General features: G+C 43.9%; 1 protein-coding gene across 1 annotated transcript in view; it reads left to right on the top strand.

The window, feature by feature from the left end:
* Nucleotides 1–3,511, top strand: part of LOC306969136 (voltage-dependent T-type calcium channel subunit alpha-1I-like) — a 460,402-nt gene extending 456,891 nt beyond the window's left edge. The window contains 2 exon segments of the mRNA XM_079564736.1: nt 51–280; nt 1,722–3,511. Of these exon segments, the coding sequence (XP_079420862.1) occupies nt 51–280; nt 1,722–2,351 (860 nt within the window). The 3' untranslated portion in view covers nt 2,352–3,511.
* Nucleotides 3,512–15,656: the final 12,145 nt, after the last annotated feature.

Genomic DNA, 15,656 nt, shown 5'->3' on the forward strand with positions numbered 1-15,656 from the left:
AATACAACAGACAATGGTTCAAAATGAATTACACACCTGTTTTACTTAAGGAGGAGTTTCGAGTTCCAGTAACAAAGAGAGGAGCAGTGAAGGAGGGGCGTCCGGCAGTGGCTTTTGGCCTCTTCTTCACCTCCCTGCAGAGTTCTTCCACCCCGCAGCGCCCGCTGGCCCCCCACGCAGCCGGAGCCTGAGGCTGACCAGGGGCCTGCGCCTCACCTCCCCACGCTCATGGGCCTCTATGCGCTCTCCAGGGGCCCGCAGTAAGAAGCTCTGCTCACAGGTATGAGAGAGAGAAGGTTTAGTGCAGTGGTTCCCAAACTTTTACACCAAGTACCACTTCATAAAATATTTGACAGTTCAAGTAGAACATCGTGTCTGCACCTCATTCACAATTATTATGCAAATTGTATAAAGTTTGTGTTTTTAGTTTTGTTATGAAGGTAAAAAAAAATCTCAGACACCTGGTGATGATTAGTTGTTAGGTAAAGCCCAGTTAAGGGAAAAACTACTGAAGAAGGAAGTGCCACATTATTAAGCAGATCATCATTTTCAAGCAATATCGGAAAGAAAAAGGATCTCTCTGCTGATGAAAAGCGTGAAATAGTTGAATGCTTTGGTCTAGGTATGAAAACCTTTGATATTTCATGAAAGATGAAGCGTAATCATCGTACTGTTAAGAGATTTGTGGCTGATTCAGAGCACACTCGGGTTTGTGCAGAAAAAGGCACAATGAGGACGGTTTCTGCCAGACAAACACATCAAATTAAGAGAACAGATGCTACAAAGCAGCAGACAGGTATTTGAAGCTGCTGGTGCCTCTGGAGTCTCCTGAACATCAAGGTGTAGGACCCTCCAGAGGCTGCAGTTGTACATAAACCTTCTATCCGGGCCTCCCCGAAACTGTTCAATGAAGCTGATAAACAGAAACGGCTGCAGTGGCTCAGAAATACATGAGGACTCATTTTCAAACAGTCTTGTTCACTGATGAGGCCGTGTGACCCTGGATGGTCAGATGGATGGAGTAGTAGATGGTTGGTGAATGGCCCCAATGTCCCAACAAGGCTGTGACGTCAGCAAGGAGGGGGCGGAGTCATGTTTTGGCCTGGAATCAAGGGGAGAGAGCTGGTCGGCCCCTTTAGGCTCCCTGATAGTGTGGACCCCATCCTCCCCTGACCTCAACCCTATTGAGAGCCTTTGGAGCCTCAAGCAAAAGATATCAAATAATGTGTTGTTAAAATAAAACTTAACTTGTCACAATGTTTTTGGTTGAAATAGCTTTTGATTTCAGTAAATATGACCTCCTAATGCTGCAAATTCAACAAATTACCATTTTCAGTTAAATACAACCTATACAATGTAGTGAAACACTGCTGTGCATAATAATTCTGAACAGTACATTTTAAGTAGTTTATTCAATTCAATCACATTCCAATGATCCCCTAACCGTTATAGACTTGAAAATTATGCTGACTGTCATTTGAGTTGACAATTTAGAAAATCTGAGCAAAATATAATTTGTGTATAATTGTGAACGAGTTGTAAAAAGAGTGTAAAATACTAACTAATTTAAGTTTAAATTGGGTTTCACATGTTTAAACCAGAAAACAGAAAGCATAAATTAAATTGTTCCTAATGATCCAGAGTGCTGACTGAAAAGCCACTCCTTCAGCATGTTTCCACTGTATTCTACGTTGCTAACTTCCACTCTCTTGTGCCTTCAGTACCCCTCCCACAGCGACTCGTCCCTGGCCACGGGCAGCTCGGAGGGCAGCCTGCAGACCACGATGGAGGAGGGGCTGAGCTTCAGTGTGTCTCCTCCACAGGTCACTGACGGTCCTCTGCCTCCAGCGCCCCTGCCTCTGGTCTGTCCAGTCCCACTGCCCAGGGACACTGTGCTGTCCTCTCCAGTGCAGAGCCTGAGGCCCAGGCCCACCCCCTCCTCTGTGCTCACCCTCCAGGCCATCAGGGGGCACCAGCGCAGCCAGAGCAGCGGGCGGGGCAGCACCAGCCCGGGCTACACCCGTGAGGACTCCATGGACCCCTCTGATGAGGACCTGGGCATTGTGCTGGGCCCGTCCAGCCAGGCAGGCAACAGTGAGCACTTGTCAGAGGCCCTCAGCAGCCTGTCCCTCACCTCCCTGCTGGCCCCCAGCGCTCTGCTGTACCCGACAGGAGGCGTGAAGAAGTGCAACAGCGCTGGCAGCCTGGAGCCAGGGGGCCTGCTGCTGTCCCGGGGCAGAGACAGTCTGGAGCACCCCTGGACTGACTCACAGAGAGCAGACCGAGAGCAGGGGCTCCGGGGGAAGAGCTCCAGTCAGACAGCTGTAGGGCCCTGTCGCAAAGACAGATGAAACCTGCTCTCGCTTCTGTTGCGACATTCCTGGGATCTAAAGACCCATCGCTGTCCCTGAGCAGAGAGGGGCAGGGCGGTGTGACGTCCTGTACTCCAAAACCAAACATTTCCCCTTTTGTTGTCCTTCCATGTGCTGCGTGTGGGAACGCTCCTGGAGGTTTACCTGAAAGGCTGGTGTCTCCAGCCCTCTGAGCAGCTTGCACCAGAGGGCCAGGACCAGGAGCAGCAGGCGCATGAGACACAAGGGCCGGACGAGGAATTACAAAGACACTTTACTGGTTTGGCCGCGGTCGTTTTGGAGCTTGGGTTCACCGAGGTCAGAAATGCAAAAATACAACTTTCCAAATCGATGTTTTTTTTTTTCTTCGAAGCAACACATATTTCTCATCTATTCATGTGTGGAAAGATCGGCAAAGTGATATTTTTCTCCACAAAACCTGTTGATGCCATGAGCTACACATTACTTCGTTCACTCAGCTCATTTATTTCTGAGTGTCAAGATGTGTCCATGAACATACAATGGGAGGATACGACGAACGGATTTGCATGGATTTTTAGCTTCTTTTTTTTCCTGCGGAGAGTTTTTCCGGACAGCTTCCCCTTCGAACCTCGGACAAAAAACGGATTTTTACAAAACCCAACACGAGGAACTTTTTGACTGCATGACGGAATTGCATTTAACTTTTTACCTGCGTACGATGTCAATGTGGAGTGACGACCGTGTGGTTTCTATACAATTATTTTTGTAGAGAACATTTTGGGGGCGAAGCGAGCGCGAAGTCCGTGATTCAACCGTCGCGTGCTTCAAAGACTTTCGTTTTTTTTGTTTTTCGTTTCGACCATGGCTTCCAGTTTTATAAGATTTTATAACAGGTGCAGAGGATGTACAAAAACGGGGAAAAAAACAACAAAATCAAACTCTTTAAAGCGCTGGTGTCGCGTTCCCTCAAGCACATTTATTTTCAGGGGAACGAAGCGGAGACGGGACGAGAAGATGGGTTTAGCCATAGCCGCTTAGCGCATGGGAGGAAACGACGCTTTCTTTTTTTTGCTTTCTTAGAGCTTTATTTTGGAAAATCTACAGCACAACATATCGGACACGCCGGTGTTCCTTTAGCATGGTACTGGGATTGCAATACGGTACGCTTATTCTTGAAATGACATCATGATGCATTCTCTCTCCACTCAAAAGTACATTGTAGCAACACCTTTGTTTTGACTTTCAGCACTGTATCGAAGAGCAGCACGCCCATCTCTCAATGCAAACGTTCATCTTAATCTTTTTTTTTGGGGGGGGGGGTTCAAATATGAGATGTTGTCGATGCTTGGTTTCTCAGTGGTAGGCTGTTCTCTCCCTCGTGTTTTGGGCATTACCTTTACTTGTGTCATAAAGAGTGAGAAGCAGGGCTGCATGATATATAGTTGATGGACGTTCATTTGTAATTTAAATTTCACTCTTATTGCCATTTAGTTGTAGTCAATCTTGCGTTGATATCTTAAAGTGGGCATATCATGTATAACTTGGGCCTAAAAACATTTCTTGGGGGATGCCTCAGCATTTACACAGATGGCATCTTAAATGGTCACATTCAAAGCTGGCTCAGGGGAAAAGAACTGCACTTTCACCAAATACTATCATCACTACTTTTTTAACAAATGCTGAAGGATGGGTGATATTTTCTAATAAAGATAAAGAGACATGAATACGACAAAGTGGTACAACACCCCAAATTTGTACCAGGGAATGCTAACCATAATGCTAACATAAAAAATAAAACAAAAACAAACATAATTCTAATGTTAGCTTTATGCTACATGCTAGCATCTAGTTTTGAGAACCTTTTTTTTTTACTTCTAAAAGACAATCTGCCTAACAATGTGCTTATAGTCCACCAGAAACCGAAAAAAAAAAAAAAAAAAATCCATGAAAAACTTTATTTTATCATGCAAGGCCACGCCCCCTAGCGTGATGCGTTTCCGTCTGTATCAGTAACCTTTTCAAAATGGAAATAATGTCTATGTGAGGGAGATTGATTTTGAATTGGCCTCTTTCACTTTCAGTGGGCAGGCTAGAAAATTGATGGCACCATGATGAGCACACTTTAAGCACAGAATCAGCAACGTTTTCATTTATTTTGTCGACGCCCCTTTTTTCATGGAAATGAAGAGCTATAGCTCTTTGGTGTCTAAAGCCTGACGAGACTTGAGCGAGCTTTTGTTGACGAGACGAGTCGAAAATGTTACAAAGTGCTCAGTCAGAAGTTGACAGTACATGACATATCTGCCGCAAAGAAGCTAGCTAGTTAGCAGTCCATTTGCAACACGAAATATGTGGAAAACTTGATGCTATTATAAAAATGTATCACAAGACGATTGTTGACATAACTTGTATGTATATGATAAGTTAATAAGACTTGTTACAACGAAAATTCCAAAATTTATCAGCCTTCAGGTGCCGCTTGACAACAGGCGATATTCTTTCCACATAGTTTGTGACCACATTAACCATCATCTTCCACGGCAATGCATTGATGGATTATATTGAAAGTAAGCACTTGATGCAACCTGTCAACCTTGAGCCCAATGTATTTATTTTTTTAATAAAACTAATTAAAACTAAACTAAAACCTTGTTGTAACTAGACCAAATCTATCACATATAAAAAATGACTAAACTGTGACTAGAACTAATCACTAATCATAAACATGTTCGTACAAAATGAAAGATGGCTGCTCAGAGCTGGTCCAGGGAACGATTTATGAACTGAAATTAAAATGGAGGAAAGTTTTATGTTCCATCTATGACGCAACAAAATCTTTAAACATGTACAGGATTACTCCAAACTGTCACTGATACAGCGAGCCACATTATAACATGGTTACATGGTTAAAAGAACAGAAAAGCCAAGTTTGCATGATATGGCTTCTTCAAAACGTGAAGGTTTTGGTGACCAGAAGCTGATTCCAGTTAAATATTGCGTAGCCGAGTAGAACATTTATCTGGAACCAGCGATAACACACATTTGGATCTGGGTCCTCAAGTCTAGCATCTACAATTTTAGAACTCCAACTCCCTTTGGCAAAACAAATGGTTAAGAACTTTGACGTGGACATAGGACTTTGACACTATTGACCTAAGCTTTGACTAGGAAAAGCATAGTCAAGCTATTTGTGCGATGGCAAATGGGAAAGATTTGATAACCCAGCATTAAACATCAACTTTCCGACTGATGACTCGGACTCAACCGTAGCCAAACTCGTCCAACTTGAATTTCCAACCGTGTGGACTTGACGAACAGCGACCCAACTTCAGCACTGGTTTCTGACGATCAAGACCTTGCGTTTTGCTAGCATTTGCAAAGGCATCAACTTTTCTATATATGATGCAGCCCTACAAATGTCCAAACTGTTTTCAGACCCGTTTTTCCTATCACGCCACATTCCTTCCTCCCGTATCGTCTGGCAGTTGAAGCAGTGCCGGCTGTAAAGGAGTCCGTGTGCGTGTGTGTGTTTTTATGTATGCGGGGAGGGGGGATGCCACTTTTTCACCTTTCCCTGTGAGGAGTCCACTCTGGAGGAACTGGAAGTATCTAAGGGCTGTTTTAAGCAAAGATCTTGTATCTTTTTGTTTTGGGAGAAATGACAAATCCCTGTGTCAGTGAACATGGCATCCAAGGTAAAAAGCCTGACTACACAGCAATAAATGTTCCATGTGTATGCCCTGCCCGAGCTTTGACTGTGTGACTTCTTTCTATCAATCAATGATGTTGTTTTATAGTCAATAGTGGCCATGAAATCTGCTAGGATAGGAGCTAGGTGCAGCATTGGCATTCACAACCTCTACTTAATCTGAATCCTGGCCCATTTGCTAGGATAGCACGGTTCGTTTGAGGTGTCGTGAATGGGACAACAGACTCAAAGAAGCAAGAAGTGAACCCTGGTCCGGCTGAAAACGTGGGCAATGTTCTGGTTTCTATTTAAAATGAAAATAATGTATGTGCAGACCCTCTATGATTAGAACTAACCGAGTTAATGTGAAATTTACAACAAAAATTTACCATGACTCGTGAATATAAGGCAGACCCTTTGTAAAAAGCAGTGACAGAGGGCAGTGAGCAAAGCCTTGATTACTGTAGATCCTTTTTGTTACCTTGCTCAGCTATACCAGTCTATATCCCGAAGATCTGTCCCGAGGGAAATTTGTTGTGGACGAACTTGCTGCAACACATCAACATGCACATACAACAGTAGCTGTATATCGTTTTCGACGTCTCTGCCCTGAACACGTCGCACTATCTCTGTGTAAAACTACCTCGTCTGCTGCTCATGATGAGCCCATTGCTGCACCGTTTTAATAGGTCCCCATTCCATGTGTAAAAATATATGTGCGTTCCAAGCATAATTACTGCCAGGTATAAAAAACTGTGAAAAGAAGAACCAACACAGCCACAATCTGATACTGCTCCATTTTGTAAACAGGAGAGGAAGAAGGAAGTGGAGTTTAATCGACCAATCAGTTAAGCATGTTTCACTGTTTTCGATTTGCGATATTTATATTTGGCACATTTAAAGGGGCTAGATGCAAGTTAGCCATTTTATACTCACTACTGCCACCTCAGGTCATTCGTGTAACTTCACCCTCTATATTAAGCTCTTGCATGACGGCACTTCGGACCCAAAGTAACATCTTTCTGAGTGACAGTGCAGGATTTTAGAGGCAGTTGTGGTGAACAGGTTTGGGCTCATTCTACACATTAGGACATGGCTGGAACATGTAGGGGGAGGAAAATACATAATTGTAACATTTTTAAACTCTGTATAGTCCCTTTAAGTCAAACAATATGTTCTTGATCAAACTGACCCACATTAGAACAGTACACAATAATCTACTTTCAAAAATATTTGGTTTTATGTGGACAGCGCCCTGTCGAGTTTTCCCGACATTCAGAGTTTCTCTGGGGGACAGCCACGTTGCACAAAATAAGTCCGGGATGGAATCACAAAAACTAAATACTTAAGAATCTGCTTCGTGGAAACTCAGACAAACTTTTATCTGTTGCTGAAGCTGAGATCAGAGGCTCCACTATTCTGATCGGTGACATCTATCACTCAATCACCAGAGACGAAAGACAGGAAAAAGAAAGCAGCCTCTTGAGGCTCAGTTATTGCAGAAGTCATTTCCTCGATTGTGATTCGATAAACCTTGCAGTCCTAAAATGTATCCAAACATACATTAATAAACCCGATTTTGAATGTTTTGCAACTGAATTCATGGTAAATGCTAATTACATTTTACATAAGGGGGTCCCGAGTTTTCCTGGTGATTTTGGGGGTCATGTCCCAAAAGGTTTGGGAACACAGGGCTGTTGAAATGCGTCGTCATATGAATTTCCTCTTTTTGGTCAACTCCCTTGCATAATGTTTCCACGCGCAGACAGGACTCTGGAGCGCATTACTCAGGGACACGGCGACAGGATGTTCTTTCGCGGGAATTGTTCCAGGCCCCCATCCCACTGCAGCGTCTTGGCTCATACTCTCCTCCTCGACAGCTCAGACTCCTCACCTTCCCTCACTGAGCGCTCTGGGAGCTGGGGAGCGTTGCAGACGGCCTGTCATGCCCCGGCCCGGAGCCCGCATTATGCATGCACGCTGAACGCTCGGCTGTTGTTTACCTCCTTCGCACCGACCGATCGACCAGGCAGGCCTCCTCCACGCACCTCTGCGGACCGCCTCGCCCCCCGGGCTCTGTCACTCAAATGTCACCGCTTGAAAAATACAAATAGGTGCGCCCTATGTGAGAGCGCACCAACTGCAAAGTACACAAGGCCGTTCAGATTAGGATTTGTGCCTCGCGGAAACGTGGTCACCAGGTGGGTTGTCACATTAGGTGTTTATGGATGGGACAGGTGGTTGTCTTGTCCTAGTATTTACATTTTTTCAGCTATGGGGGAATTCCAACATTTTGAAAAAAGTTCAAATTAGTGGGAGGACACATCGGACATTGATCATTGAATTCCCCAGTTCTCAAAGCGTGAAAGTCGTAGATGGTTGAGTAAAATCTCTTACCTGCAGTTCGAAACAACTTTCTAGTTTCTTGTCCCTCTGTACGGCAACACGAAGGGGACAAACCTTCTTCCTTGTCTTTAGTCAACAACATTTGACTCTACATCTCCACAGCACCAACCCGCTGTTCAATGGCCAATTTTACTTTTTTACTTTGGGGCCTTTATATGTGTCCAGTCACAGGAACCAGGGACACAAGTCGGCTCTGGGGCATTTTGAGCTTTTCACAGATTGTTAAAGTGTAGTCTCCAAGCTTTCCAACAATGTGTAACACGTGGAAATCTGATAATATTTGGAGACGTGAGAGCAATTTGAAGTCAAGGACCCAGAATATTTCTAACCAGAGAAATCGGCCTCTAAACCTCTGGGCTGTTCTCACCTCTCTCTGCTGCTCGAGTGACAATAGGGCTCACCTACATCTCATTTAGATAAGCCATACCCACTCCCCCCATAAAGCTGTAAAAGCACAGAGGGGAACAAAGGCAAAAAGCAAGAAAAAGGTAATATATAAATAAATATCTCTTGCCTAAATCCACTTCCCATAGAGCCTACCTCTACAGAAACTAGCAACACAATGACAACTAGCAACGTTATCCAAACACACACACATTTGACCAGAGGGAAAGAAGAACGCACACACAATCTAGTGCCATGGACAATGACTACGTTATATTATCCATAACCTGCACGGCTTACGACCAAAAACAAAACGCAAAAAAAATCCAATCAACTGAACACACTACGTTAGCTTACAGCACAACAACGGCCTCATCAAAAAGCAAACAGGCACAATGGCACGGCGGCCACAAGCAAAAAAAACTTCACTCACCCGTCTGAAACAACCTTTGTGTGCCTTCTGCTCAGCAAACTCGTTCATTATTGTGATAAAATCCATTTTTGTCGCTCAGTTCTTTTCAATGTAGAGTTATGCAAATCCGTGCTAATTGTCAGCAGGGGGCGCTGTGCATGCTTGCAGCCAGAGGGTATCGTCAGTCGCACTTTCACGCAGAAAAACAAACTCCTGCAGTAGTATTCCAGCGTTAGTATTCGGCTATTCAGAGCATTAGCAACAGCAGCCGGCCTCCGCGAGACACACAGGGAAGCATTGCATTAAAAAAAAATCTCCGACTTTTTCACCCTGAAATTTCACACTTTTAAATACTGTAAATTCTCTAATACTGGCCTGTATTCCATTAGCGGCCGGGTCTCTGACAGTGGCCGGGGCCGCGGCTGGCGGAGGCAAATTAAAGCCGGTCTCTAAAACAGGCCGGGGCTATTATTAGAAACTATAACTGTAGAAATATTTCCCATGTTAGGAATTTATCTCATACTGGTGTAAATGAATAACTCACGTGCAGGAAGTAAACAAACGGGAACCCGGGCCGAGGGGAACGCTGCGGAGGAGCTGATCCGAGCAAAACTTTGACACAGATTTAGCCACTTTTCAAACCTCCAGTGACTATTTTTGGAAACAGGGCAAGCAGGGCAACCTCTAGGGTTTTAACAAAGTCACCATTGCGTCTTCAAAGCACGTCCAGCTGCTCCGTGTGCAGGTCAGTCCCACGCCTCAAAATAACTCCTCCGATCAGCGCGAGCATCTTGTCTTCAGTCTCATGATCGATCACAAACACAAACGCTCCGTCTAAACTCGCCTTTTACACGAGATAACAACAAATAATCCGGTCCGTGGTAAAAATGAAACAGAAACCTGCAGTGACATTGATGTCAAAGCTCCGCTAACAGCAATGAAACACTTCCTGTTGTCCCGACAAAATAAAAGGCGTCAATGTTCCAGCCGCTGGGAGAGGGTTTGAAATGTTAATAAATGAACCTAATATTTTAGGTGCAAATGGACACAAATCTTGTTTTTCTTCGTTTTCCTGGCCGTCCGTTTTGCTCAAATAGAAATAAAGGCCTGTCTCTAATTGTGGCCTGGTTCCAATAAAGGCCTGGTCCTAGATGCCCTTGAGTAAATAAAGGCCCCGGCCTATTTTAGAGCATTTACGGTATACCAATAAAATCACCAATTTAAAAAAAAACCCTCTTCTTTCTCGATTTCTGTGAAACAGAGTCAGCCGACTTGTGTCCCTGGTTCTCGTGACGGGGCACATGTTAATGTAGTGGAGTAGAATGCATTACATTTATCTCTCAAATGAGGTGGAGTAAAGCAACAAGTTCTCAACAAAAACAACTCTGTATGTCCATGTTGTGTACAAACTGCGACTGCTCTCACCCATTGAGGCGACATACCAAAGCATCTACTCCGACAGATTTCCGTGTAGCGAGGCCCTGTAGGTACAATAGTGTTTTTCCAGCTCAACCTGGAAAACTGCCGCTGCTCCTCCGACTTCAAGGATCGCGTCTTCTCCAAACGCCGGCGCTGCTTGTACTTTGACAGGGAGATGAAAAGAAACCCCATCCAATTAGCGCTATCTAGTTATGAAAGACACCGAAGATTTGAGGTCAGAATGTTGTTGCTGTCAAAAGATTGTTCCTCAAAGCGCGGGGAAAGGGAAAAAAATAAATAAAAAAAGATGGCGTCTTTTTAATAGGTTTGTGTCTGGGAGCCGCGGAGGGAGGAAAAGGCAATAGTTACAACATCGCATTTGTCTCCGGAGGATTCCAGTTATGAGTAAATGAGGAGCTGTTTTGTTTTGGGGGCACCTTCGGCGAGCGTGGCCTGGTGTGACATGGAAGAGCCAAAATAAAGGGGTGAATGTTGCAAGATCAGAAAACACCACCTCCGGTCACAAGGGGTCAGAAGCTTCAGGAAGTCGTCTACTGACCGCAATTTCTGTTCTCCTTATCGTTGACCAGTGAGGAAAGGAGCTGCAAAAAGTATTTAACTAGATCAGTATAAACATCTCAATTTGAGCATAATAATCTAAATTTTTGTTGTTTTGACTAGTTAAGAAGTTCTTGGGCATTTGTCCTGGATTATTTCACTTGTTCTGAGATGTTCCTGACTCATTTCGTTACATTTCGTCCTTTTTTCAGGTAATTTTCTTTGCCAATGGGCTAAGATAATTGGTCTTATCTCATTGGCAATTTTACTTTCTCATTTCAAGCGAGATTTACCCTAGAACTGGTCTGAAATGTCCTCAAACAAGCAAAGGAAACTTGGTCCGATCAGGAAAAGTGTCTAAATGAGTGAAAACCGCTCAAAACAAGATACATTTCCTCAATTCAAGTCATTTAAGCCAATGCTTGATATTTACTTTTTGTATTGTAGCAGATATACATATATATGTACTGCCAATGGTTCCTCAAGGTCGACCTCAAAGGTTAAGGAACAGGAGAAAGGAGCCACTATGTAGATGTTCTCAGTTATTGCATGGTCCAGGGGTTAAGTTAAAGGCTTTAAAAAGAAACTCTCCAGCCTTTAAGTCGCCGGTTCTCATGCTGTTGACGCTTACAGTTCAGTGACCGAAAAAAGTAAGGAACAAACCCATTAACATTGGATTACATACTTTAAACCAAGCATTCTACTCACTGAACTACTACCATCTCCCCCCCAAGCTGGTTTTAAATGTCAGTAATCTGAGCAAAATGCGTTGACCTTTCGCAAAAGCCCCATTCCTCTTGGAAATTGTTGGCTTGCGAAGAAGTAGAGTTTAACACATGTCAAAACAGGGGAGAAGGAAAGTGACTCTTTCTTGCAATACCAGCGCAATAGCCTCCAGATCACTACAGCAGGGACACTACAACTAAAAAAAGACGAAAGCACCTGTTTCTCATGAGGTATAGTTATCTTCTTATGCTAATCTAGTATTGAGTCAGTGTGAGCGTTATTGCCAAGTTATCTAAGAGCAATTAAACGCTTCCTTGTAGTACTTAAAAAGTAAATGTGCCAGATATTCCAAAGGCAGAAACAGCTTTTTTTGTGACAATATCCAGCAACGACAGCTCAAGGAACTCCTGGCAAACGGCAAGACCATGAACGAGTGTGACCTTACTCTACTGCCATCTCCGACCAGAAGACTTAACACATCCTCAATCTGAGCAAGTAAGTACGGGGCCCCCTTTAACTTTAAAACATTTTGCCATACTATGAATCATAAACATAAATATATTTAATTGAAATTTTATGTGAAAGACACACACTGAGTGACACACAATGGAGAAGTGAAATTAAATTAATACATGATTTTGAATTTTGGTGGGTCATCATGTTCTTGGTAACAGCTCTGGTCAGTGCTGTCCTTGTTCGGTCAGGAAGTTTAGGAGGACGGCCGGGTCTTGGTTGGTTTGCAGTGATGCCAGACTCTTTCCATTCCTGGATGGTGTATTTAACTGTACTTTGAGAGATGTTCAAAGCTTTGGAAATCTTTTTATAACCTAACCCAGCTTTATACTTCTCAATAAGTTTATCCCGGACCTGTCTGGTGTGTTCTTGGACTTCATGATGCTTCTGCTCCACAATAGTCTCTAACAGACCTCTGAGACCATCACAGAGCAACTGTATTTGAACTGACATTAGATCACACACAGGTAGACTCTATTTAGTCATTGAGTCAACACAGAGCCGGTGCTGACCCTTCAGCGGCCCTAAGCAAAAATCCACATGGGGCCTAACAGTACGCATCCCATGGTTATTCGACAAAGAGCGAATCCATCTATGGTCAAAAAAAGGGCAGAAGTGGAACATAATGACCTTAATCCAGGCCCCGTCCCTCTATGTGAGAACCATTAACCACTAAGCCACTGTGATACTGGGATTTAGGATTACTACTAGTCTATTTCCCAACTTTTTAAAATGGTAAATGGCAAATGGTCTTTCACCTCTGGTCCCTGACCCACAGTTTGGGAACCACTGATTTAAAACCAACTGAAACCTGCACCTGACGTTATTTTTGTCTTACCACTGAGAATTAGCCTGTGAGTCGCCCAACTGGCTTTAGACTGTGCTCATTCAGAGAACCAGAGTTACTGTAAGTAACTGCGTGCATGAGAACCGTGTAGATTCAACTCTTGAACTTTGAGACAAATAGGCCACGAAACAACGTGTTGATTTATCAGTGAAACGCCGTAGTTTGCCTGAGATGTGGGGCCCTTGCGGCTGCGGGGGCCCTACGCACCTTGCATAGTTGCCTATAGGAAAAACCGGCTCTTGGTCAACATGTGATCATTCAGAAGTCATCAGGAAACTTCTGAAGACAATTGGTTGCAGTAAAAGGAAAGGGGGGGCGGTACTTATGCACAGCCCACTTTTCCGTTTTTTTTATGTATTGAAAAAAAAGATAAATTTCATTTCACTTCACAAGTGTGTGTCACCTAGTGTGTGTCTTTCACATAAAATTTCAATTATGTTTGTGGTCCATAGTATGGCAAAATGTCGAAAAGTTAAAGGGGGGCCGATACTTATGCAACCCACTGTATAAAGTAATAGCTTCCGACCGGCTGAGCGAATGCAGTATTTCTGTGATCATACTACAATAATCAACACAATTCTGATGCTTTGTACAGCAGCTCACCTCAAAAATCGTGAAGTCGACACTGCCATCCCTATAAAACAAAGCCCTCGGCCCACACACCTGCACCGGTCTCCTCGGCTTGTGTGCGAGTGCGTGTGAAGACTGTGGCTGCCTGTCAAGGAGCAGTGTCCAGGGAGATGTCCAAGTCCATTGATTGTATCAGAGAGAGGCTGCAGGCAGGAGGGAGAAAAAAAATACAAGACAATGAAGCTACAGCTGCAAAGGCGTCTATATAAGGCGCCACTGAAATGACTTTCCTCCCGAGGCTGCGAGCTCAACTGCCTGTCAATGTCCAGGACGGCTCGGAGCGATGAAACTCAGCACTAATGAGTTTTACTACAGTGATTTCTCCTCATCAGCAAAGTGAGATTGCAGGTCGAGGTGAAGCTGTTGCCAAGGCCTTTACTTGTTTTGTAACTGTCATGCAAAATCTGCTTTTATGAATTGTTAACCATGTTGGAAGAGATAGTCATCAAAAATAAATGTGAGTGTTGTTTCTCGTCTTGTTTCCTTTGCGCATTCCAGACTTAAAACACCAGACACTTCGAACTACAAACTTGTTCTGATCCTCTCACTTGACAAACTCTGATCCCAGTGGAACAGGTGAAGCGGAACAAACAAACCGTCACTGCTTTACCGCATTTTCTTGACTATTTTTTGAGTAATGAAGGTCAGGATGGAACAGGCCACCGTGTTTCTGGTGCAGGACAACATTGTTCGTTGACTTGTGCAGAGTTCCAGGCAACTGGTAAGTGTCCAAAAGACGATCAGAGTGACGTGAACTTTTGCTTTTGATCACAGCGTTCAATGTAACATTATAAACATGTTTTGAATTCTGGTGTATCTGCTTTAATGGAACTTTAAAGGAATTGGCCACCGTTTGAAGGCTCTTCCACATTTTCCCTGTTTAAATATGGTTACGTGAGTTTCTACATGATCCAAGTATAGTTACACAAACATGTTGCTTTTCTAAGCGGATAAAAAGGGGTACTATATTGGCGTAATAATACTTTAGGAGCACTTCCACGTCCGCGCAGTAATATCTTCGCTTCAAAAGAATTCCGAAGCCAAAGACCAAACAGGTACAATAATAGAAAGCTGCAGACCCGGAGCAGAGACAGATCCATGACGGTGAGGCGGATCCGTTGTGATCGTGCGCCCTCTGCTGGTAGGAGCAAATCCATGATGGTATTACAATTATTGTTAGGTTTAGTTTAAATCCTTAGGATTAGAGGTAGGTTAAGATTAGGGTTAGGTTCGGCTAGGGGTATTAGGGTTAGGTAAAGATTAGGGTTGGGTTGGGTTAGGGGTGTTAGGGTTAGGTTAAGATTAGGGTTAGGTTTGGGTTGGGTTAGGGGTGTTAGGGTTAGGTTAAGATTAGGGTTGGGTTGGGTTGGGTTAGGGGTGTTAGGGTTAGGTTAAGATTAGGGTTGGGTTGGGTTAGGGGTGTTAGGGTTAGGTTAAGATTAGGGTTAGGGTTGGGTTGGGTTAGGGGTGTTAGGGTTAGGTTAAGATTAGGGTTGGGTTGGGTTAGGGGTGTTAGGGTTAGGTTAAGATTAGGGTTAGGTTTGACTAGGGGTGTTAGGGTTGGGTTAAGATTAGGGTTAGGTTTGGGTTGGGTTAGGGGTGTTAGGGTTAGGTTAAGATTAGGGTTGGGTTGGGTTAGGGGTGTTAGGGTTAGGTTAAGATTAGGGTTAGGGTTGGGTTGGGTTAGGGGTGTTAGGGTTAGGTTAAGATTAGGGTTAGGTTTGGGTTGGGTTAGGGGTG

Source organism: Gobius niger (genome assembly GCF_951799975.1).
Source record: "Gobius niger genome assembly, chromosome: 10".
Classification (NCBI taxonomy): Eukaryota; Metazoa; Chordata; class Actinopteri; order Gobiiformes; family Gobiidae; genus Gobius; species Gobius niger.